Below are 25,379 nucleotides of genomic sequence, written 5' to 3'. Positions count from 1 at the left end.
CCCGCCACACCGTGCACATCTTCTCCACCCCGCCATACCGTGCACATCTCCAGCCCTTTACCTTCTGTATCACCCCATTACCTGTAGTATGTAAGCTCGTTGGAGCCGGACCCTCACCCCTACTGTTTCCATCAGCTGATTACTATGTAACCGCGGTTCTGTAATGTTTGTACTTTTGTCTTTCTGTATCCCCCCTGTAAGCGCTGCGGAATATGGTGGCGCTATACAAATAAAGATTATTATTATCAGAAAGCAATAACGGGGTCAGACACTAACAGGGGCAGAGAGCGATGCTGCTGCCAATACTGGCTCCAGGCGCTATTAATACCAGAGCATAATGTCCAAGGCAGACGGGCACACACTCTGGCACCCCGCCGTCCAGCCGATCCCAGGGCAGACGGGCACACACTCGACACACCGCCGTCCAGCCGATCCCAGGGCAGACGGGCACACACCAAGACAACCCGCCGTCCAGCCGATCCCAGGGCAGACGGGCACACACTCGACACACCGCCGTCCAGCCGATCCCAGGGCAGACGGGCACACACTCGACACACCGCCGTCCAGCCGATCCCAGGGCAGACGGGCACACACTCTGGCACCCCGCCGTCCAGCCGATCCCAGGGCAGACGGGCACACACTCGACACACCGCCGTCCAGCCGATCCCAGGGCAGACGGGCACACACCAAGACAACCCGCCGTCCAGCCGATCCCAGGGCAGACGGGCACACACTCGACACACCGCCGTCCAGCCGATCCCAGGGCAGACGGGCACACACTCGACACACCGCCGTCCAGCCGATCCCAGGGCAGACGGGCAAACACTCCGGCACCCCACCGTCCAGCCGATCCCAGGGCACAGGGGGCCGACACCCCGCCGTCCAGCCGATCCCAGGGCACAGGGGGCCGACACCCCGCCGTCCAGCCGATCCCAGGGCACAGGGGGCCGACACCCCGCCGTCCAGCCGATCCCAGGGCACACGGGCCGACACCCCGCCGTCCAGCCGATCCCAGGGCACACGGGCCGACACCCCGCCGTCCAGCCGATCCCAGGGCACACGGGCCGACACCCCGCCGTCCAGCCGATCCCAGGGCACACGGGCCGACACCCCGCCGTCCAGCCGATCCCAGGGCACACGGGCCGACACCCCGCCGTCCAGCCGATCCCAGGGCACACGGGCCGACACCCCGCCGTCCAGCCGATCCCAGGGCACACGGGCCGACACCCCGCCGTCCAGCCGATCCCAGGGCACACGGGCCGACACCCCGCCGTCCAGCCGATCCCAGGGCACACGGGCCGACACCCCGCCGATCCCAGGGCACACGGGCCGACATCCCGCCGTCCAGCCGATCCCAGGGCACACGGGCCGACACCCCGCCGTCCAGCCGATCCCAGGGCACACGGGCCGACACCCCGCCGTCCAGCCGATCCCAGGGCACACGGGCCGACACCCCGCCGTCCAGCCGATCCCAGGGCACACGGGCCGACACCCCGCCGTCCGGCCGATCCCAGGGCACACGGGCCGACACCCCGCCGTCCGGCCGATCCCAGGGCACACGGGCCGACAGCCCGCCGTCCGGCCGATCCCAGGGCACACGGGCCGACACCCCGCCGTCCGGCCGATCCCAGGGCACACGGGCCGACACCCCGCCGTCCGGCCGATCCCAGGGCACACGGGCCGACACCCCGCCGTCCGGCCGATCCCAGGGCACACGGGCCGACACCCCGCCGTCCGGCCGATCCCAGGGCACACGGGCCGACACCCCGCCGTCCGGCCGATCCCAGGGCACACGGGCCGACACCCCGCCGTCCGGCCGACCCCAGGGCACACGGGCCGACACCCCGCCGTCCGGCCGACCCCAGGGCACACGGGCCGACACCCCGCCGTCCGGCCGACCCCAGGGCACACGGGCCGACACCCCGCCGTCCGGCCGACCCCAGGGCACACGGGCCGACACCCCGCCGTCCGGCCGACCCCAGGGCACACGGGCCGACACCCCGCCGTCGGCCGACACCCCGCCGTCGAGCCGATCCCAGGGCAGACGGGCACACGGACCGACACCCCGCCGTCCAGCCGATCCCAGGGCAGACGGGCACACGGACCGACACCCCGCCGTCGAGCCGATCCCAGGGCAGACGGGCACAAGGACCGACACCCCGCCGTCCAGCCGATCCCAGGGCAGACGGGCACACGGACCGACACCCCGCCGTCCAGCCGATCCCAGGGCAGACGGGCACACGGACCGACACCCCGCCGTCCAGCCCATCCCAGGGCAGACGGGCACACGGACCGACACCCCGCCGTCCAGCCCATCCCAGGGCAGACGGGCACACGGACCGACACCCCGCCGTCCAGCCCATCCCAGGGCAGACGGGCACACGGACCGACACCCCGCCGTCCAGCAGATCCCAGGGCAGACGGGCACACGGACCGACACCCCGCCGTCCAGCCCATCCCAGGGCAGACGGGCACACGGACCGACAACCCGCCGTCCAGCCGATCCCAGGGCAGACGGGCACACATCAAGAGACCCCGCTGTTCAGCCGATCCCAGGGCAGACGGGCACACGGACCGACACCCCGCCGTCCAGCCGATCCCAGGGCAGACGGGCACACGGACCGACACCCCGCCGTCCAGCCGATCCCAGGGCAGACGGGCACACATCAAGAGACCCCGCTGTTCAGCCGATCCCAGGGCAGACGGGCACACACCAAGACAACCAGCCGATCCCAGGGCAGACGGGCACACGGACCGACACCCCGCCGTCCAGCCGATACCAGGGCAGACGGGCACAGATCCCGCTGTCCAGGGCAGAGACCCAGGCACCCCATCGTCTAGCTGATCCCAGGTTAGATGGGCACACACCCCAGCACACCACTCACAGCCAACATCTGGAATCAGAGTCCTTCCATTCAGCCCCCTGATAACCAATCCAGAGAGAAGACAGAGCCCCCCGCAGCACCGTGATAAACTATAAACGGTCTAAATGTGCCCAATGCAATCCACTGCTCTCTGGTATCAGCCATTTCACGGATGAGTTGCAAAACACAAGAAAACAGCGCAGTATGGCATACAGACGAGAGGAGGGGTTGTGGCCGGACACCGTGCTACAATAAATGACGTGTTCCGATTCTTTGGTCCCCTGTCAAGTGCGCCAAAACCCCCCATATACAGATGAGGGACATGAAGTGCAGAATCCTCCCCTCCCCCATTCTATACTATATCTCCCATATCTGCAGTGCTGAGAACCTTCTAGACATGACTGATATCAGCCGCCCCTCTTATAACACTCCAGTACTGATATAACCCCCAGAGACGACATATATGTGATATCAGTGGCTCCTCTTATAACGCTCCAGTACTGAAATAACCTCCAGACATCATATGCGATATCAGCCGCTCCTCTTATAACCCTCCAGCACTGATATAACCCCCAGACATCATATATGTGATATCAGCCGCTCCTCTTATAACGCTCCAGTACTGAAATAACCTCCAGACATCATATGCGATATCAGCCGCTCCTCTTATAACGCTCCAGTACAGATATAACCTCCAGAAATATCATATATGTGATATCAGCTGCTCCTCTTATAACGCTCCAGTACAGATATAACCTCCAGAGACATCATATATGTGATATCAGCCGCTCCTCTTATAACCCTCCAGCACTGATATAACCCCCAGACATCATATATGTGATATCAGCCGCTCCTCTTATAACCCTCCAGCACTGATATAACCCCCAGAGACATCATATATGTGATATCAGCCGCTCCTCTTATAACCCTCCAGCACTGATATAACCTCCAGACATCATATGCGATATCAGCCGCTCCTCTTATAACACTCCGGCACTGATATAACCTCCAGACATCATATATGTGATATCAGCCGCTCCTCTTATAACCCTCCAGCACTGATATAACCCCCAGAGACATCATATATGTGATATCAGCCGCTCCTCTTATAACCCTCCAGCACTGATATAACCTCCAGACATCATATATGTGATATCAGCCGCTCCTCTTATAACCCTCCAGCACTGATATAACCCCCAGAGACATCATATATGTGATATCATCAGCTCCTCTTATATCGCTCCAGTACTGATATAACCTGCAGAGACATCATATATAGGTGATATCAGCTGCTCCTCTCTAACACTCCAGTACTGATATAACCCCCAGACATCATATATGTGATATCAGCCACTCCTCTTATATCGCTCCAGTACTGATATAACCTGCAGAGACATCATATATATGTGATATCAGCCGCTCCTCTTATAACGCTCCAGTACTGATATAACCTGCAGAGACATCATATATGTGATATCAGCCGCCCCTTTTATAACGCTCCAGTACTGATATAACCTCCAGAGACATCATATATGTGATATCAGCCGCCCCTTTTATAACGCTCCAGCACTGATATAACCTCCAGAGACATCATAAGGTGATATCAGCCGCCCCTCTTATAACGCTCCAGTACTGATATAACCCCCAGAGACATCATATATGTGATATCAGCCGCTCCTCTTATATCGCTCCAGTACTGATATAACCTCCAGACATCATATATGTGATATCAGGCCCTCCTCTCTAACACTCCAGTACTGATATAACCTCCAGAGACATCATATATGTGATATCAGCCGCCCCTTTTATAACGCTCCAGTACTGATATAACCTCCAGAGACATCATATATGTGATATCAGCCGCCCCTTTTATAACGCTCCAGCACTGATATAACCTCCAGAGACATCATAAGGTGATATCAGCCGCCCCTCTTATAACGCTCCAGTACTGATATAACCCCCAGAGACATCATATATGTGATATCAGCCGCTCCTCTTATATCGCTCCAGTACTGATATAACCTCCAGACATCATATATGTGATATCAGGCCCTCCTCTCTAACACTCCAGTACTGATATAACCCCCAGAGACATCATAATGTGATATCAGCCGCTCCTCTTATATCGCTCCAGTACTGATATAACCTGCAGAGACATCATATATAGGTGATATCAGCCACTCCTCTTATAACGCTCCAGTACTGATATAACCTCCAGACATCATATATGTGATATCAGGCCCTCCTCTCTAACACTCCAGTACTGATATAACCCCCAGAGACATCATAATGTGATATCAGCCGCTCCTCTTATATCGCTCCAGTACTGATATAACCTGCAGAGACATCATATATAGGTGATATTAGCCACTCCTCTTATAACGCTCCAGCTCTGATATAACCTCAAGAGACATATATGTGATATCAGCAATGGTGTAATATGACCGGGGGGGCGGCTGGGGAGGTGTGATAAGCGCAGGCAGGGGTGACGGCAGCTCTACATCTGGGGTTCTTTTCATGTCTTCTCATCCTTGTCACAGATTCTTCACACGACGCCTTCGGTTAGTCAGAGAACAGCGAGCGCCGCGCAGATAACGAGCGTAGGCAAACAAGGTGGCGGCAAACCCCAACAATCCGATGAGGACGGAAAGGGTACGGGGGGGAACAAAGTCCAGCACCATGGCCTGGGGGGGGAACAGAACGTGCAGAGGTCCGACGCGACACCCCTGCCCGCTGCCCGTCGTGCAGAGGTCCGACGCGACACCCCTGCCCGCTGCCCGTCGTGCAGAGGTCCGACGCGACACCCCTGCCCGCTGCCCGTCGTGAACAGGTCAGACGCGACACCCCTGCCCGCTGCCCCTCGTGAACAGGTCAGACGCGACACCCCTGCCCGCTGCCCGTCGTGAACAGGTCAGACGCGACACCCCTGCCCGCTGCCCCTCGTGAACAGGTCAGACGCGACACCCTTGCCTGCTGTGAAGTAGAGCGGATAGAAGGAGTGTTGGGCAGGATCTGGCGCACTCCCAGCAGCTGTGGCCCAGAATAAAGGGCATCGGGCCCCATTGTCTCTGCAGAGTGCGCCATTGTCCGGCCGGCACTCCGCCGCGCGCACACGTGCCACGTGTTGATGGAGCAGTTTCATCTGTTCACAGTTCACTAGAAGTTACTGCAGCGCAATCAAACAGAGAAGCAGTGAATCCTCTGGTGTGAGAGGGGAGGCTTCCCGAAAATATACAACCAGGTCTACAGGGTGCCCTAAATGTGCTTCATACCCGGGGGCCCACAATCACATCATATATGGGGGCCTACAGACGCCTCATACCTCCCCAGGAGAAAAGGGGGGGCCTACAGACGCCTCATACCTCCCCAGGAGAAAAGGGGGGGCCTACAGACGCCTCAAACCTCCCCAGGAGGGAGGGGGGCCTACAGACGCCTCATACCTCCCCAGGAGAAAAGGGGGGGGGGGCTACAGACGCCTCATACCCCCCCAGGAGGGAGGGGGGCCTACAGACGCCTCATACCTCCCCAGGAGAAAAGGGGGGGCCTACAGACGCCTCATACCTCCCCAGGAGGGAGGGGGGGCCTACAGACGCCTCATACCCCCCCAGGAGGGAGGGGGGGGCCTACAGACGCCTCATACCTCCCCAGGAGAAAAGGGGGGGCCTACAGACGCCTCATACCTCCCCAGGAGAAAAGGGGGGGCCTACAGACGCCTCATACCTCCCCAGGAGAAAAGGGGGGGCCTACAGACGCCTCATACCTCCCCAGGAGGGAGGGGGGCCTACAGACGCCTCATACCTCCCCAGGAGGGAGGGGGGCCTACAGACGCCTCATACCTCCCCAGGAGGGAGGGGGGGGGGGGGCCTACAGACACCTCATACCTCCCCAGGAGAAAAGGGGGGGCCTACAGACGCCTCATACCTCCCCAGGAGAAAAGGGGGGGCCTACAGACGCCTCATACCTCCCCAGGAGAAAAGGGGGGGCCTACAGACGCCTCATACCCCCCCAGGAGGGAGGGGGGGGCCTACACACGCCTCATACCTCCCCATGAGGGGGAGGGGGGGGGGGCGGCCTACAGACGCCTCATACCTCCCCAGGAGGGAGGGGGGGCTACAGACGCCTCATACCTCCCCAGGAGGGAGGGGGGGGGGGGCCTACAGACACCTTATACCTCCCCAGGAGAAAAAGGGGGGGCCTACAGATGCCTCATACCTCCCCAGGAGAAAAAGGGGGGGGGCCTACAGACGCCTCATACCTCCCCAGGAGAAAAAGGGGGGGGGCCTACAGACGCCTCATACCTCCCCAGGAGAAAAGGGGGGGCCTACAGACGCCTCATACCTCCCCAGGAGAAAAGGGGGGGCCTACAGACGCCTCATACCCCCCCAGGAGGGAGGGGGGCCTACAGACGCCTCATACCCCCCCAGGAGGGAGGGGGGGGGCCTACACACGCCTCATACCTCCCCATGAGGGGGAGGGGGGGGCGGCCTACAGACGCCTCATACCTCCCCAGGAGGGAGGGGGGGCTACAGACGCCTCATACCTCCCCAGGAGAAAAAGGGGAGGGGGCCTATAGACGCCTCATACCTCCCCAGGAGAAAAAGGGGGGGCCTACAGACGCCTCATACCTCCCCAGGAGAAAAAGGGGGGGGCCTACAGACGCCTCATACCTCCCCAGGAGGGAGGGGGGCCTACAGACGCCTCACACCTCCCCAGGAGGGAGGGGGGCCTACAGACGCCTCACACCTCCCCAGGAGAAAAAGGGGGGGCCTACAGACGCCTCATACCTCCCCAGGAGAAAAAGGGGGGGGGGCCTACAGACGCCTCATACCTCCCCAGGAGAAAAAGGGGGGGGCCTACAGACGCCTCATACCTCCCCAGGAGAAAAGGGGGGGCCTACAGACGCCTCATACCTCCCCAGGAGGGAGGGGGGGGGGCCTACAGACACCTTATACCTCCCCAGGAGAAAAGGGGGGGCCTACAGACGCCTCATACCCCCCCAGGAGGGAGGGGGGCCTACAGACGCCTCATACCCCCCCAGGAGGGAGGGGGGGGGGGCTACACACGCCTCATACCTCCCCATGAGGGGGGGGAGGCGGCCTACAGACGCCTCATACCTCCCCAGGAGGGAGGGGGGGCTACAGACGCCTCATACCTCCCAGGAGAAAAAGGGGAGGGGGCCTATAGACGCCTCATACCTCCCCAGGAGAAAAAGGGGGGGCCTACAGACGCCTCATACCTCCCCAGGAGAAAAAGGGGGGGGGCCTACAGACGCCTCACACCTCCCCAGGAGGGAGGGGGGGCCTACAGACGCCTCACACCTCCCCAGGAGGGAGGGGGTCCTACAGACGCCTCACACCTCCCCAGGAGGGAGGGGGGCCTACAGACGCCTCACACCTCCCCAGGAGGGAGGGGGGCCTACAGACGCCTCACACCTCCCCAGGAGGGAGGGGGGCCTACAGACGCCTCACACCTCCCCAGGAGAAAAAGGGGGGGCCTACAGACGCCTCATACCTCCCCAGGAGAAAAAGGGGGGGGGCCTACAGACGCCTCATACCCCCCCAGGAGGGAGGGGGGCCTACAGAGGTCTTATTCCTCCAGAAGGTGGGGGAGGGGGGGGAGCTCCAGACGCCTCAAACCTTCTGGAGGGGCGGGAGGGGGGGGTGGGGGGGGGGGGGGAGAAACACCAGAAACACCTCCAGACGCCCCATGCCTCCGGGAGGGGAGCCTGGCTATCAGCACAACATCCCACAGACCACAGCGCCCCCCAGTGCTGGCTGTCAGCACAGCATCCCCAGACCACAGCGCCCCGCAGTGCCGGCTGTCAGCACAACATCCCCAGACCACAGCGCCCCGCAGTGCCGGCTGTCAGCACAACATCCCCAGACCACAGCGCCCCCCAGTGCTGGCTGTCAGCAGAACATCCGCAGACCACAGCGCCCCCCAGTGCTGGCTGTCAGCACAACATCCGCAGACCACAGCGCCCCCCAGTGCCGGCTGTCAGCACAACATCCCCAGACCACAGCGCCCCCCCCCCCCCCAGTGCTGGCTGTCAGCACAACATCCGCAGACCACAGCGCCCCCCCCCAGTGCTGGCTGTCAGCACAACATCCGCAGACCACAGCGCCCCCCAGTGCTGGCTGTCAGCACAACATCCGCAGGTCACAGCGCCCCCCAGTGCTGGCTGTCAGCACAACATCCGCAGACCACAGCGCCCCCCAGTGCTGGCTGTCAGCACAACATCCGCTGACCACAGCGCCCCCCAGTGCTGGCAGTCAGCACAACATCCCCAGACCACAGCGCCCCCCAGTGCTGGCTGTCAGCACAATATCCGCAGACCACAGCGCCCCCCAGTGCTGGCTGTCAGCACAACATCCCCAGACCACAGCGCCCCCCAGTGCTGGCTGTCAGCACAACATCCGCTGACCACAGCGCCCCCCAGTGCTGGCAGTCAGCACAACATCCCCAGACCACAGCGCCCCCCAGTGCTGGCTGTCAGCACAACATCCCCAGACCACAGCGCCCCCCAGTGCTGGCTGTCAGCAAGACATCCCCAGACCACAGCGCCCCCCAGTGCAGGCTGTCAGAATGACATCCCCAGACCACAGCGCCCCCCAGTGCAGGCTGTCAGCACTACATCCCCAGACTTCAGCGCCCCCCAGTGCTGGCTGTCAGCAGAACATCCCCAGACCACAGCGCCCCCCAGTGCTGGCTGTCAGCACAGCGCCCCCCAGTGCTGGCTGTCAGCACAACATCCCCAGACCACAGCGCCCCCCAGTGCTGGCTGTCAGCACAACATCCCCAGACCACAGCGCCCCCCAGTGCTGGCTGTCAGCACAACATCCCCAGACCACAGCGCCCCCCAGTGCTGGCTGTCAGCACAACATCCCCAGACCACAGCACCCCCCAGTGCTGGCTGTCAGCACAACATCCCCAGACCACAGCACCCCCCAGTGCTGGCTGTCAGCACAACATCCCCAGACCACAGCGCCCCGCAGTGCTGGCTGTCAGCACAACATCCCCAGACCACAGCACCCCCCAGTGCTGGCTGTCAGCACAACATCCCCAGACCACAGCACCCCCCAGTGCTGGCTGTCAGCACAACATCCCCAGACCACAGCGCCCCCCAGTGCTGGCTGTCAGCACAACATCCCCAGACCACAGCACCCCCCAGTGCTGGCTGTCAGCACAACATCCCCAGACCACAGCACCCCCCAGTGCTGGCTGTCAGCACAACATCCCCAGACCACAGCGCCCCCCAGTGCCGGCTGTCAGCACAACATCCCCAGACCACAGCGCCCCCCAGTGCCGGCTGTCAGCACAACATCCCCAGACCACAGCACCCCCCAGTGCTGGCTGTCAGCACAACATCCCCAGACCACAGCACCCCCCAGTGCTGGCTGTCAGCACAACATCCCCAGACCACAGCGCCCCGCAGTGCTGGCTGTCAGCACAACATCCCCAGACCACAGCGCCCCCCAGTGCTGGCTGTCAGCACAACATCCCCAGACCACAGCGCCCCCCCCCCCCCAGGGCTGTCTGTCAGCAGAATACTGAGCCCCCCAGTATGTAGTCACTGCAGCCCCTCATATCATAGCACGCTCCAATCCGTGAGACTTCCAGAGAAGTGACGCTGCTGCCAGAGGGGGGCGCTCTCACAGACAACGAGGACGGTCAGTCATGAAGACGAACATTTACGGCTAGCATGGTGGTCAGGGCCGACGCTCCTACCTGCAGCCCCCTCCGGCGTAAGATGCTGGAGTCGTCCATCATCCCGCAATTATTAAATAATCCTGGATCCACAGTCCACAAACTTCTGCGAGCCGCCCCACCGCCCGGCTGTCACTGGCAGGCAGTCCTGGTCACACGGCAGACGATTCATCCCGAGTGTGGGGGGGGGGTTAGCCAGTAGCAGTCAGCGACCCTCCAGGGCGGCCATCCATTCATTCACCACACTGTCAGAGCGCTACCTGTTACTCCTCCGCCACCAGGAGCCGACAGCAAAACAAGAGCTGCAGATCAGCACCTCGCCCGCCTGCCCGTCAGACAAGTGACATCACGGGAGCCAGCAGCTGATTTACATAGCACAGCCGCACATGACTGTGGGGAGGGAGCTGACATCACACAATAGAGGGGGCGCTGCTCCGGAGGCCATGAATTATTAATGAGAGGGACAAGGTACAAGATCCCAAACAAGGCCACCGGAACTGGAGAGGAAATCCAGATAATCACGCCGTCCAAGACGTCTCCCCCTGGCCATTACTACGCCGTCCAAGACGTCCGCCCCCCCCCCCCCCGGCCATTACTACGCCGTCCAAGACGTCCCCCTCCGGCCATTCCTACGCCGTCCAAGACGTCCCCCCCCACGAGTCATTACTACGCCGTCCGAGACGTCCCCCCCACGAGTCATTACTACGCCGTCCAAGACGTCCCCCCCCCCACGAGTCATTACTACGCCGTCCGAGACGTCCCCCCCCACGAGTCATTACTACGCCGTCCGAGACGTCCCCCCCACGAGTCATTACTACGCCGTCCGAGACGTCCCCCCCACGAGTCATTACTACGCCGTCCGAGACGTCCCCCCCACGAGTCATTACTACGCCGTCCAAGACGTCCCCCCCACGAGTCATTACTACGCCGTCCAAGACGTCCCCCCCACGAGTCATTACTACGCCGTCCAAGACGTCCCCCCCACGAGTCATTACTACGCCGTCCAAGACGTCCCCCCCCACGAGTCATTACTACGCCGTCCAAGACGTCCCCCCCCACGAGTCATTACTACGCCGTCCAAGACGTCCCCCCCACGAGTCATTACTACGCCGTCCGAGACGTCCCCCCCACGAGTCATTACTACGCCGTCCGAGACGTCCCCCCCACGAGTCATTACTACGCCGTCCGAGACGTCCCCCCACGAGTCATTACTACGCCGTCCGAGACGTCCCCCCACGAGTCATTACTACGCCGTCCGAGACGTCCCCCCACGAGTCATTACTACGCCATCCGAGACGTCCCCCCGAGTCATTACTACGCCGTCCAAGACGTCCCCCCCACGAGTCATTACTACGCTGTCCAAGACGTCCCCCCCACGAGTCATTACTACACCTCCCCCGACCCCCCCCCAATATATATGTATAGACAGCAGCAATATATCAAGTTGAAGTGGCATACAAGGCGAGGTGATCGTGGACTCAAGGATACATAAGTGAGACGGTGTGAGTGACCAATAGGTGGAGGATTCTAAACAAACCAATCAGCTCTACTCCTCATCACCACACGGAGCTCCAACGCTGCAAGCCTGAAGAAGACCCAGAAAGGGTCGAAACGTTGCATCTATTGGTAATTTACACTGTCCCACCCGAGCCGTTACTACACCAGCACCCCTTCCCCGGTCATTATATGGTACAACTGGGCTTCAATCATCCTCCATAGTGCAATGAAGTGACAGACCCGCAGATGGCTGCAGCTCGCCGGACCTCGCTTCATACAGCAGGGCTTTCCAGCACCCGCAGGGGGTTATATCGTCTGCTCTCAGTAAGCAGCCAGTTACTGGAGCATGGAAACAGCCCAAAGTTCTGCGAGGGTCCCCACTAGGCCTGACAACGACCCGCAGTACTTCCTCCGTGCGAGCAGTCGGCCTGCGGGGACCAGGAAACACCAACGGTCGGCCATCTGATGAGCCACACTACCGCCAAACTATAGCGACTGGTATCTGTTACACATCTACTGCGTTACCTGTGGCCCCCCCGGGCCCTTGATGATGCTCCTGACCTGACAGTCCATGGAATGGGGCAGAGGCAAGAAGCAACCTGCAGCACCCTAACTGCAAGTCATGGAAGACGCAGAATGCTGCCCTGAGGTCAGCTGACCAGCCGCGCCGCCGGCCGACCTCCGGGTGAATGGCGATTAAGCATTAACCAATGGAAACAACAAGAGATCCGGCAGGAAGAGGCCCGACCCGCCGCCACAGGAGAGGAGCGCCGCTGCTCCGCTCACTGGAAACAGTCAGCAAGCATAGAAGGGGATGTCCAAGCGTGATGCAGCTTTATAACAGACCAGCGCTCCTCAGCCTCCGCGGACCCCGCAACCCTCCGGGTCCTCAGCTGCTGTGTGATTACTGCAGCCAATCACAGGCCGGCCACCATGATGCCAGGAGAACTGCACCCACCGCTGCGGCCTCTGTTCGCAGGGTCCGAGGACGGGCAAGGAGCGCAGCTCTTATGCTCTGAACAGGTCCATTTATAAAGGTGGGCATCCAACCCGGAAATCCCCTTCAAGTACCCCGAACCTACAGTTCAACAACCCGCCATAACTAGACGGAACCCGGAGCATAAATCAGAGCAAAGCGCGCAGACACCGAACAAGCAGGGGGCGTTGAGGGACTACAGAGTGCAGCTCTGGGGTATAATACAGGATGGAACTCAGGGTCAGTACAGGATAAGTAATGTATGTACACAGTGACTCCACCAGCAGAATAGTGAGTGCAGCTCTGGTGTATAATACAGGATGTAACTCAGGATCAGTACAGGATAAGCAATGTATGTACACAGTGACTCCACCAGCAGAATAGTGAGTGCAGCTCTGGAGTATAATACTGGATGTAACTCAGGATCAGTACAGGATAAGCAATGTATGTACACAGTGACTCCACCAGCAGAATAGTGAGTGCAGCTCTGGGGTATAATACTGGATGTAACTCAGGATCAGTACAGGATAAGTAATGTATGTACACAGTGACTCCACCAGCAGAATAGTGAGTGCAGCTCTGGAGTATAATACAGGATGTAACTCAGGATCAGTACAGGATAAGTAATGTATGTACACAGTGACTCCACCAGCAGAATAGTGAGTGCAGCTCTGGAGTATAATACAGGATGTAACTCAGGATCAGTACAGGATAAGTAATGTATGTACACAGTGACTCCACCAGCAGAATAGTGAGTGCAGCTCTGGTGTATAATACAGGATGTAACTCAGGATCAGTACAGGATAAGCAATGTATGTACACAGTGACTCCACCAGCAGAATAGTGAGTGCAGCTCTGGAGTATAATACTGGATGTAACTCAGGATCAGTACAGGATAAGCAATGTATGTACACAGTGACTCCACCAGCAGAATAGTGAGTGCAGCTCTGGGGTATAATACTGGATGTAACTCAGGATCAGTACAGGATAAGTAATGTATGTACACAGTGACTCCACCAGCAGAATAGTGAGTGCAGCTCTGGAGTATAATACAGGATGTAACTCAGGATCAGTACAGGATAAGTAATGTATGTACACAGTGACTCCACCAGCAGAATAGTGAGTGCAGCTCTGGAGTATAATACAGGATGTAACTCAGGATCAGTACAGGATAAGTGATGTACGTACACAGTGACTCCACCAGCAGAATAGTGAGTGCAGCTCTGGGGTATAATACAGGATGTAACTCAGGAGCAGTACAGGATAAGTAATGTATGTACACAGTGACTCCACCAGCAGAATAGTGAGTGCAGCTCTGGAGTATAGTACAGGATGTAACTCAGGAGCAGTACAGGATAAGTAATGTATGTACACAGTGACTCCACCAGCAGAATAGTGAGTGCAGCTCTGGAGTATAATACAGGATGTAACTCAGGATCCGTACAGGATAAGTAATGTATGTACACAGTGACTCCACCAGCAGAATAGTGAGTGCAGCTCTGGGGTATAATACAGGATGTAACTCAGGAGCAGTACAGGATAAGTAATGTATGTACACAGTGACTCCACCAGCAGAATAGTGAGTGCAGCTCTGGGGCATAATACATGATGTAACTCAGGATCAGTACAGGATAAGTAATGTATGTACACAGTGACTCCACCAGCATAATAGTGAGTGCAGCTCTGGGGTATAATACAGGATGTAACTCATGGTCAGTACAGGATAAGTAATGTATGTACACAGTGACTCCACCAGCAGCAGAATAGTGAGTACTGCTCTGGAGTATAGTACAGGATAAGTAATGTATGTACACAGTGACTCCACTGGCAGAATAGTGAGTGCAGCTCTGGGGTATAATACAGGATGTAACTCAGGAGCAGAACAGGATAAGTAATGTATGTACACAGTGACTCCACCGGCAGCAGAATAGTGAGTGCAGCTCTGGTGTATAATACAGGATGTAACTCAGGGTCAGTACAGGATAAGTGATGTATGTACACAGTGACTCCAGCAGCAGAATAGTGAGTGCAGCTCTGGAGTATAATACAGAATAAGTAATGTGTGTACACAGTGACTCCACCAGCAGAATAGTGAGTGCAGCTCTGGGGTATAATACAGGGTCCGTACAGGATAAGTAATGTATGTACACAGTGACTCAACCAGTAGAGTAGTGAGTGCAGCTCTGGAGTATAATACAGGATGTAACTCAGGATCAGTACAGGATAAGTAATGTATGTACACAGTGACTCCACCAGCAGAATAGTGAGTGCAGCTCTGGAGTATAATACAGGATGTAACTCAGGATCAGTACAGGATAAGTAATGTATGTACACAGTGACTCCACCAGCAGAATAGTGAGTGCAGCTCTGGAGTATAATACAGAATAAGTAATGTGTGTACACAGTGACTCCACCAGCAGAATAGTGAGTGCAGCTCTGGAGTATAATACAGGATGTAACTCAGGATCAGTACAGGATAAGTAATGTATGTACACAGTGACTCCACCAGCAGAATAGTGAGTGCAGCTCTGGAGTATAATACAGAATAAGTAATGTATGTACACAGTGACTCCACCAGCAGAATAGTGAGTGCAGCTCTGGAGTATAATATAGGATGTAACTCAGGATCAGTACAGGATAAGTGATGTATGTACACAGTGACTCCACCAGCAGAATAGTGAGTGCAGCTCTGGGGTATAATACAGGATGTAACTCCGGAGCAGTACAGGATAAGTAATGTATGTACACAGTGACTCCACCAGCAGAATAGTGAGTGCAGCTCTGGAGTATAGTACAGGGTGTAACTCAGGATCAGTACAGGAGAAGTAATGCATGTACACAGTGACTCCACCAGCGGAATAGTGAGTGCAGCTCTGGAGTATAATACAGGATGTAACTCAGGATCAGTACAGGATAAGTAATGTATGTACACAGTGACTCCACCAGCAGAATAGTGAGTGCAGCTCTGGGGTATAATACAGGATGTAACTCCGGAGCAGTACAGGATAAGTAATGTATGTACACAGTGACTCCACCAGCAGAATAGTGAGTGCAGCTCTGGAGTATAGTACAGGGTGTAACTCAGGATCAGTACAGGAGAAGTAATGCATGTACACAGTGACTCCACCAGCGGAATAGTGAGTGCAGCTCTGGAGTATAATACAGGATGTAACTCAGGATCAGTACAGGATAAGTAATGTATGTACACAGTGACTCCACCAGCAGAATAGTGAGTGCAGCTCTGGAGTATAATACAGAATAAGTAATGTGTGTACACAGTGACTCCACCAGCAGAATAGTGAGTGCAGCTCTGGAGTATAATACAGGATGTAACTCAGGATCAGTACAGGATAAGTAATGTATGTACACAGTGACTCCACCAGCAGAATAGTGAGTGCAGCTCTGGAGTATAATACAGAATAAGTAATGTATGTACACAGTGACTCCACCAGCAGAATAGTGAGTGCAGCTCTGGAGTATAATATAGGATGTAACTCAGGATCAGTACAGGATAAGTGATGTATGTACACAGTGACTCCACCAGCAGAATAGTGAGTGCAGCTCTGGAGTATAATACAGGATGTAACTCCGGAGCAGTACAGGATAAGTAATGTATGTACACAGCGACTCCACCAGCAGAATAGTGAGTGCATCTCTGGAGTATAATACAGGATGTAACTCAGGAGCAGAACAGGATAAGTAATGTATGTACACAGTGCCTCCACCAGCAGAATAGTGAGTGCAGCTCTGGAGTATAGTACAGGGTGTAACTCAGGATCAGTACAGGAGAAGTAATGCATGTACACAGTGACTCCACCAGCGGAATAGTGAGTGCAGCTCTGGAGTATAATACAGGATGTAACTCAGGATCAGTACAGGATAAGTAATGTATGTACACAGTGACTCCACCAGCAGAATAGTGAGTGCAGCTCTGGAGTATAATACAGGATGTAACTCAGGATCAGTACAGGATAAGTAATGTATGTACACAGTGACTCCACCAGCAGAATAGTGAGTGCAGCTCTGGAGTATAATACAGAATAAGTAATGTATGTACACAGTGACTCCACCAGCAGAATAGTGAGTGCAGCTCTGGAGTATAATACAGGATGTAACTCCGGAGCAGTACAGGATAAGTAATGTATGTACACAGCGACTCCACCAGCAGAATAGTGAGTGCAGCTCTGGAGTATAATACAGGATGTAACTCAGGAGCAGAACAGGATAAGTAATGTATGTACACAGTGCCTCCACCAGCAGAATAGTGAGTGCAGCTCTGGAGTATAGTACAGGGTGTAACTCAGGATCAGTACAGGAGAAGTAATGCATGTACACAGTGACTCCACCAGCGGAATAGTGAGTGCAGCTCTGGAGTATAATACAGGATGTAACTCAGGATCAGTACAGGATAAGTAATGTATGTACACAGTGACTCCACCAGCAGAATAGTGAGTGCAGCTCTGGAGTATAATACAGAATAAGTAATGTATGTACACAGTGACTCCACCAGCAGAATAGTGAGTGCAGCTCTGGAGTATAATATAGGATGTAACTCAGGATCAGTACAGGATAAGTGATGTATGTACACAGTGACTCCACCAGCAGAATAGTGAGTGCAGCTCTGGGGTATAATACAGGATGTAACTCCGGAGCAGTACAGGATAAGTAATGTATGTACACAGTGACTCCACCAGCAGAATAGTGAGTGCAGCTCTGGAGTATAGTGCAGGGTGTAACTCAGGATCAGTACAGGAGAAGTAATGCATGTACACAGTGACTCCACCAGCGGAATAGTGAGTGCAGCTCTGGAGTATAATACAGGATGTAACTCAGGATCAGTACAGGATAAGTAATGTATGTACACAGTGACTCCACTGGCAGAACAGTGAGTGCAGCTCTGGAGTATAATACAGGATGTAACTCAGGAGCAGTACAGGATAAGTAATGTATGTAAACAGTGACTCCACTGGCAGAATAGTGAGTGCAGCTCTGTAGTATAATACAGGATGTAACTCAGGAGCAGTACAGGATAAGTAATGTATGTACACAGTGACTCCACCAGCAGAATAGTGAGTGCAGCTCTGGAGTATAATACAGAATAAGTAATGTGTGTACACAGTGACTCCACCAGCAGAATAGTGAGTGCAGCTCTGGAGTATAATACAGGATGTAACTCAGGATCAGTACAGGATAAGTAATGTATGTACACAGTGACTCCACCAGCAGAATAGTGAGTGCAGCTCTGGAGTATAATACAGAATAAGTAATGTATGTACACAGTGACTCCACCAGCAGAATAGTGAGTGCAGCTCTGGAGTATAATATAGGATGTAACTCAGGATCAGTACAGGATAAGTGATGTATGTACACAGTGACTCCACCAGCAGAATAGTGAGTGCAGCTCTGGAGTATAATACAGGATGTAACTCCGGAGCAGTACAGGATAAGTAATATATGTACACAGCGACTCCACCAGCAGAATAGTGAGTGCATCTCTGGAGTATAATACAGGATGTAACTCAGGAGCAGAACAGGATAAGTAATGTATGTACACAGTGCCTCCACCAGCAGAATAGTGAGTGCAGCTCTGGGGTATAATACTGCATGGAACTCAGGATCAGTACAGGATAAGTAATGTATGTACACGGTGACTCCACCAGCAGAATAATGATTGCAGCTCTGGAGTATAACACAGGATGTAACTCAGGAGCAGTATAGGATAAGTAATGTATGTACACAGTGACTCAACCAGCAGAATAGTGAGTGCAGCTCTGGGGTATAATACAGGATGTAACTCAGGATCAGTACAGGATAAGTAATGTATGTACACAGTGACTCCACTGGCAGAATAGTGAGTGCAGCTCTGGAGTATAATACAGGATGTAACTCAGGAGCAGTACAGGATAAGTAATGTATGTACACAGTGACTCCACCAGCAGAATAGTGAGCACAGCTCTGGGGTATAATACTGGATGTAACTCAGGGTCAGTACAGGATAAGTAATGTATGTACACAGTGACTCCACCAGCGGAATAGTGAGTGCAGCTCTGGAGTATAATACAGGATGTAACTCAGGATCAGTACAGGATAAGTAATGTATGTACACAGTGACTCCACTGGCAGAATAGTGAGTGCAGCTCTGGAGTATAATACAGGATGTAACTCAGGAGCAGTACAGGATAAGTAATGTATGTACACAGTGACTCCACTGGCAGAATAGTGAGTGCAGTTCTGGGGTATAATACAGGATGTAACTCAGGAGCAGTACAGGATAAGTAATGTATGTACACAGTGACTCCACCAGCAGAATAGTGAGTGCAGCTCTGGAGTATAATACAGGATGTAACTCAGGGTCGGTACAGGATAAGTAATGTATGTACACAGTGACTCCACCAGCAGAATAGTGAGTGCAGCTCTGGAGTATAATACAGGATGTAACTCAGGGTCGGTACAGGATAAGTGATGTATGTACACAGTGACTCCACCAGCAGAATAGTGAGTGCAGCTCTGGAGTATAATACAGGATGTAACTCAGGGTCAGTACAGGATAAGTAATGTATGTACACAGTGACTCCACCAGCAGAATAGTGAGTGCAGCTCTGTAGTATAATACAGGATGTAACTCAGGGTCAGTACAGGATAAGTAATGTATGTACACAGTGACTCCAGCAGCAGAATAGTGAGTGCAGCTCTGGGGTGTAATACAGGATGGAACTCAGGATCAGTACAGGATAAGTAATGTATGTACACAGTGACTCCACCAGCAGAATAGTGAGTGCAGCTCTGGAGTATAATACAGAATAAGTAATGTGTGTACACAGTGACTCCACCAGCAGAATAGTGAGTGCAGCTCTGGAGTATAATACAGGATGTAACTCAGGATCAGTACAGGATAAGTAATGTATGTACACAGTGACTCCACCAGCAGAATAGTGAGTGCAGCTCTGGAGTATAATACAGAATAAGTAATGTATGTACACAGTGACTCCACCAGCAGAATAGTGAGTGCAGCTCTGGAGTATAATATAGGATGTAACTCAGGATCAGTACAGGATAAGTGATGTATGTACACAGTGACTCCACCAGCAGAATAGTGAGTGCAGCTCTGGGGTATAATACAGGATGTAACTCCGGAGCAGTACAGGATAAGTAATGTATGTACACAGTGACTCCACCAGCAGAATAGTGAGTGCAGCTCTGGAGTATAGTACAGGATGTAACTCCGGAGCAGTACAGGATAAGTAATGTATGTACACAGTGACTCCACCAGCAGAATAGTGAGTGCAGCTCTGGAGTATAATACAGAATAAGTAATGTGTGTACACAGTGACTCCACCAGCAGAATAGTGAGTGCAGCTCTGGAGTATAATACAGGATGTAACTCAGGATCAGTACAGGATAAGTAATGTATGTACACAGTGACTCCACCAGCAGAATAGTGAGTGCAGCTCTGGAGTATAATACAGAATAAGTAATGTATGTACACAGTGACTCCACCAGCAGAATAGTGAGTGCAGCTCTGGAGTATAATATAGGATGTAACTCAGGATCAGTACAGGATAAGTGATGTATGTACACAGTGACTCCACCAGCAGAATAGTGAGTGCAGCTCTGGGGTATAATACAGGATGTAACTCCGGAGCAGTACAGGATAAGTAATGTATGTACACAGTGACTCCACCAGCAGAATAGTGAGTGCAGCTCTGGAGTATAGTACAGGGTGTAACTCAGAATCAGTACAGGAGAAGTAATGCATGTACACAGTGACTCCACCAGCGGAATAGTGAGTGCAGCTCTGGAGTATAATACAGGATGTAACTCAGGATCAGTACAGGATAAGTAATGTATGTACACAGTGACTCCACTGGCAGAATAGTGAGTGCAGCTCTGGAGTATAATACAGGATGTAACTCAGGAGCAGTACAGGATAAGTAATGTATGTACACAGTGACTCCACTGGCAGAATAGTGAGTGCAGCTCTGGGGTATAATACAGGATGTAACTCAGGAGCAGTACAGGATAAGTAATGTATGTACACAGTGACTCCACCAGCAGAATAGTGAGTGCAGCTCTGGAGTATAATACAGGATGTAACTCAGGGTCGGTACAGGATAAGTAATGTATGTACACAGTGACTCCACCAGCAGAATAGTGAGTGCAGCTCTGGAGTATAATACAGGATGTAACTCAGGGTCGGTACAGGATAAGTGATGTATGTACACAGTGACTCCACCAGCAGAATAGTGAGTGCAATTGATTTTGATGGAAGCCGCCCTCACGAAAATAGAGCATGCCGTGATTTTTCCTAGGGGGGGGGCCGTGTGCAGGGAGCCTTATAGAGCGGTGACATAAGACATTTGTGTTAATGGTCGGAAGCCGCTGCAAACGGCGGGCAGCACCCCGGCTATTATTGTGTACAATTAGCCATAAGATCCCACAACACAAGCCGGCCGGCCATGGAGGCGATGCAGCAGCTGCTTCCCACTTACATACTCGCTTGTTTTATACCCCGGGGATCAGGCGCCATATAGAAGCCAATTAGATGACCGGCGCAAAGAATACCAGTGACTTCACATCTCATCGAGGGGCCCGTCATCAGAGAAGACATGAAGCTCCGCTCTGACCAGGGGGGGCGCTGCAGCAGCTCTGGAGGTTTAGGGTAGCCGCTCAGGGATGCGGGGGGCTCCATGACTTCACTGCTGTTGTCTATGAGCTTCATGATGTGCATGCTGCCATGGAGGGAGTATCCGGGCCGTCCAGATGGTAGCGGAGGCGCCTATACACAGGGGCAGGCTGTATACTTCCCATATAGAGACTGGATCCGCTGCTCACTACGAGGCCCGGAGCGGCGGGAGATACACCAGTCCAAGAAGAGGAGCCGTGAGAACCGCGCAGTGCCGCCTTACGGCCATCCGGAGCGACGGGGCCGCAGCCAGGCGGACTCTGCAGGTATCCATGTGTCCTGGGACTTGCCGGGTGCGAATCTCCTTACTGAACGCGGCCCCATCTGAGGCGTCGGCACAGGAAGAGCCACAGAACTAGGGGGGGGCGATTGTGGGCCCGGGGGCCACTCCTATCCCTGAAGCAGCACAATTACTCGCCCCGTATATCTCAGGACGCCCCAACGCCACTTCATTAACCCCCTCCCACTATAGGATGTACATTTCCGCCCCGCAGCGCCGGGGTATATATGAAGAGATCGTGGGGCGACCTCTCTCCATACAGCGCGGGCGCCGGCTGTGTATTACAGCTGATACCTGCGGGCAATCCTGAGAGCGGCATTTATAAACCACGATGTTTGGGGGTGCCCCCCCCCCCCCCGCACGAGATCGCAGGGAGCCGGGCGGGTGTCATGGCAGGCGCGGTCCTCCTGAAAGGCCCCAGGGCTGTTTACCACGCCGCCCCCGTGGGGTGGGCTGTCAGATTGCAGTATGACCTACTGCTGTGGCATCCCGTCCTACTGCAGGAGCGACCGGAGCCTCACATGTTGTGGTCCCCCAGGGGGGCTGACAGACAAGGTAAAAGGAATAAAGGCGTCGATCACCGCCGTCGGCCACATCTAGAATAAGAAAATAGGTCACCATATTTGGTATTGCCGCATCCGTGAAAGTCCGATCTATCAAAGGAGCAGCGCATTATTCACCGCGCACGGTGAGCGGCGGCCCAAGAAAAACAAACGCCACAAATGCACGTTTTTGGTGACAGTCTTCAATAGAAAAGGTAATAAAAAGCGAAGCACTCCAAAATGGTAGCGGGAGACGAGCGGCGCCCCGCAGAGAACAAGCCGCAGGCAGCCACGGGGAAGCAGGAAACAATAAAGGTTCCTCGCCGACCGACCCGCAGAATACAGTCATCGGGGGCGCCGAACACACAAAACTCTCAAAAGGGCGCGCAATTGGGTCTATTTCAACTTGTGAACGTTTTTTATTCTTTGGTAGAGTAAATGGTGACGGCGCCTCCGTGGAGCGTCTGACCTGTGTGCCGCTGTCACTAAAGGGTTAAAGGAACTGCCGTCAGCCGGAGCTCCATCCACGAGGCGCGGAGGCGTAGAGAGCGGCGGTATGCTAATGAGACAGATAGGAGGCCGCGCCAAAGACTACTAACCGTCTGAAGCCGCGACCAAACGGATGATTCCAGAACAAGAGAAGTCACAAGAGGTGCGGGGCGGCCTCCATCACCACCATGACAGGAGGCCCGGAGCACCTGCTGCCCCCTACAGCTCACAGCGGCATCTACATACAGAGATGAGCGGCGCTGCGGCACCACTTATCCATCAGGAGGAGAGCTGAGGGCCATTAGAGGGCGCCACCACCCACAAGAGGTGCGGGGCGGCCTCCATCACCACCATGACAGGAGGCCCGGAGCACCTGCTGCCCCCTACAGCTCACAGCGGCATCTATATACAGAGATGAGCGGCGCTGCGGCACCACTTATCCATCAGGAGAGCTGAGGGCCATTAGAGGGCGCCACCACCCACAAGAGGCGCGGGGCGGCCTCCATCACCACCATGACAGGAGGCCCGGAGCACCTGCTGCCCCCTACAGCTCACAGCGGCATCTATATACAGAGATGAGCGGCGCTGCGGCACCACTTATCCATCAGGAGGAGAGCTGAGGGCCATTAGAGGGCGCCACCACCCACAAGAGGTGCGGGGCGGCCTCCATCACCGCCATGACAGGAGGCCCGGAGCACCTGCTGCCCCCTACAGCTCACAGCGGCATCTATATACAGAGATGAGCGGCGCTGCGGCACCACTTATCCATCAGGAGGAGAGCTGAGGGCCATTAGAGGGCGCCACCACCCACAAGAGGCGCGGGGCAGCCTCCATCACCGCCATGACAGGAGGCCCAGAGAGGGCGGCTGCACGTGTGATGTGAATGAATGACTGGCAACACTGAGAGCCATTGACATCGTGGCAAGCAGTTTGGTGCTCACTGAGCAGGCACTCGCTGGGGTAGAGGCGGGGGCAGATGGTGGTACGAAAGAGCAGGGGGAGCAGGCAGTCAGCTGGGTGACAGGAGGAGGGATAGAGGGAAGAGAACCAGGGAGGCTAGTCCTGAACTGGCACAACCCAACAAGGCTGCAACGTTGGCAGATGAGGGCGATGCCATTACAGAGCCAGCACCGCTGCAGCACGACATGCCCTCTGAACGCCAGGGGGATGACTGCTCCAGTGAGACGGGGACGGGGAGCGCAGGGCAGGCTAGACAGGTCCTAGTGGTGGGGGACTCAATTATTAGGGGGACAGACGGGGCAATCTGCCATAAAGACCGGCATCGTCGAACGGTGTGTTGTCTTCCTGGCGCTCGAGTTCGACACATCGGGGATCGGATTCACAGATTACTGGGAGGGGCCGATATACACAACGGGTAGACTATGGTCCTCTCCATCACTACTGATGGACCACATACAGAACGGGTAGACTGTGGTCCTCTCTATCACTACTGATGGACCACATATACAACGGGTAGACTGTGGTCCTCTCTATCACTACTGATGGACCACATACAGAACGGGTAGACTGGTCCTCTCTATCACTACTAATGGACCACATACACAACAGGTAGACTGTGGTCCTCTCTATCACTACTGATGGACCACATACAGAACGGGTAGACTATGGTCCTCTCTATCACTACTAATGGACCACATACACAACAGGTAGACTGTGGTCCTCTCTATCACTACTGATGGACCACATACAGAACGGGTAGACTATGGTCCTCTCTATCACTACTGATGGACCACATACAGAACGGGTAGACTATGGTCCTCTCTATCACTACTGATGGACCACATATACAACGGGTAGACTATGGTCCTCTCTATCACTACTGATGGACCACATATACAACGGGTAGACTATGGTCCTCTCCATCACTACTGATGGGCCACATATACAACGGGTAGACTATGGTCCTCTCCATCACTACTGATGGGCCACATATAGAACGGGTAGACTATGGTCCTCTCTATCACTACTGATGGGCCACATACACAGCGGGTAGACTATGGTCCTCTCTATCACTACTGATGGACCACATACAGAACGGGTAGACTATGGTCCTCTCTATCACTACTGATGGACCACATACAGAACGGGTAGACTATGGTCCTCTCCATCACTACTGATGGACCACATACAGAACGGGTAGACTATGGTCCTCTCTATCACTACTGATGGGCCACATACAGAACGGGTAGACTATGGTCCTCTCTATCACTACTGATGGGCCACATACACAGCGGGTAGACTATGGTCCTCTCTATCACTACTGATGGACCACATACAGAACGGGTAGACTATGGTCCTCTCTATCACTACTGATGGACCA

At 55.0% G+C, this 25,379-nt stretch overlaps 1 protein-coding gene across 2 annotated transcripts in view; it reads right to left on the bottom strand.

The window, feature by feature from the left end:
• Window positions 1-25,379, bottom strand: part of MAST2 (microtubule associated serine/threonine kinase 2) — a 199,379-nt gene that overhangs the window by 136,845 nt on the left and 37,155 nt on the right. Inside the window, exon 1 of one of the 2 annotated variants that reach the window (XM_066598028.1) lies at window positions 10,593-10,646. The exons of the other annotated variant lie outside the window; for it this stretch is intronic. Within the exon in view, the coding sequence (XP_066454125.1) occupies window positions 10,593-10,634 (42 nt within the window). The 5' untranslated portion in view covers window positions 10,635-10,646. Of the gene's footprint in view, window positions 1-10,592; window positions 10,647-25,379 lie in introns of those variants that run through there. 2 annotated transcript variants of the gene reach the window in all.

Source organism: Eleutherodactylus coqui, chromosome 3 (genome assembly GCF_035609145.1).
Source record: "Eleutherodactylus coqui strain aEleCoq1 chromosome 3, aEleCoq1.hap1, whole genome shotgun sequence".
Taxonomy (NCBI): Eukaryota; Metazoa; Chordata; class Amphibia; order Anura; family Eleutherodactylidae; genus Eleutherodactylus; species Eleutherodactylus coqui.
Note: the sequence above shows the minus strand (reverse complement) of the source record. Positions and strands in the feature narration are given on the sequence as shown.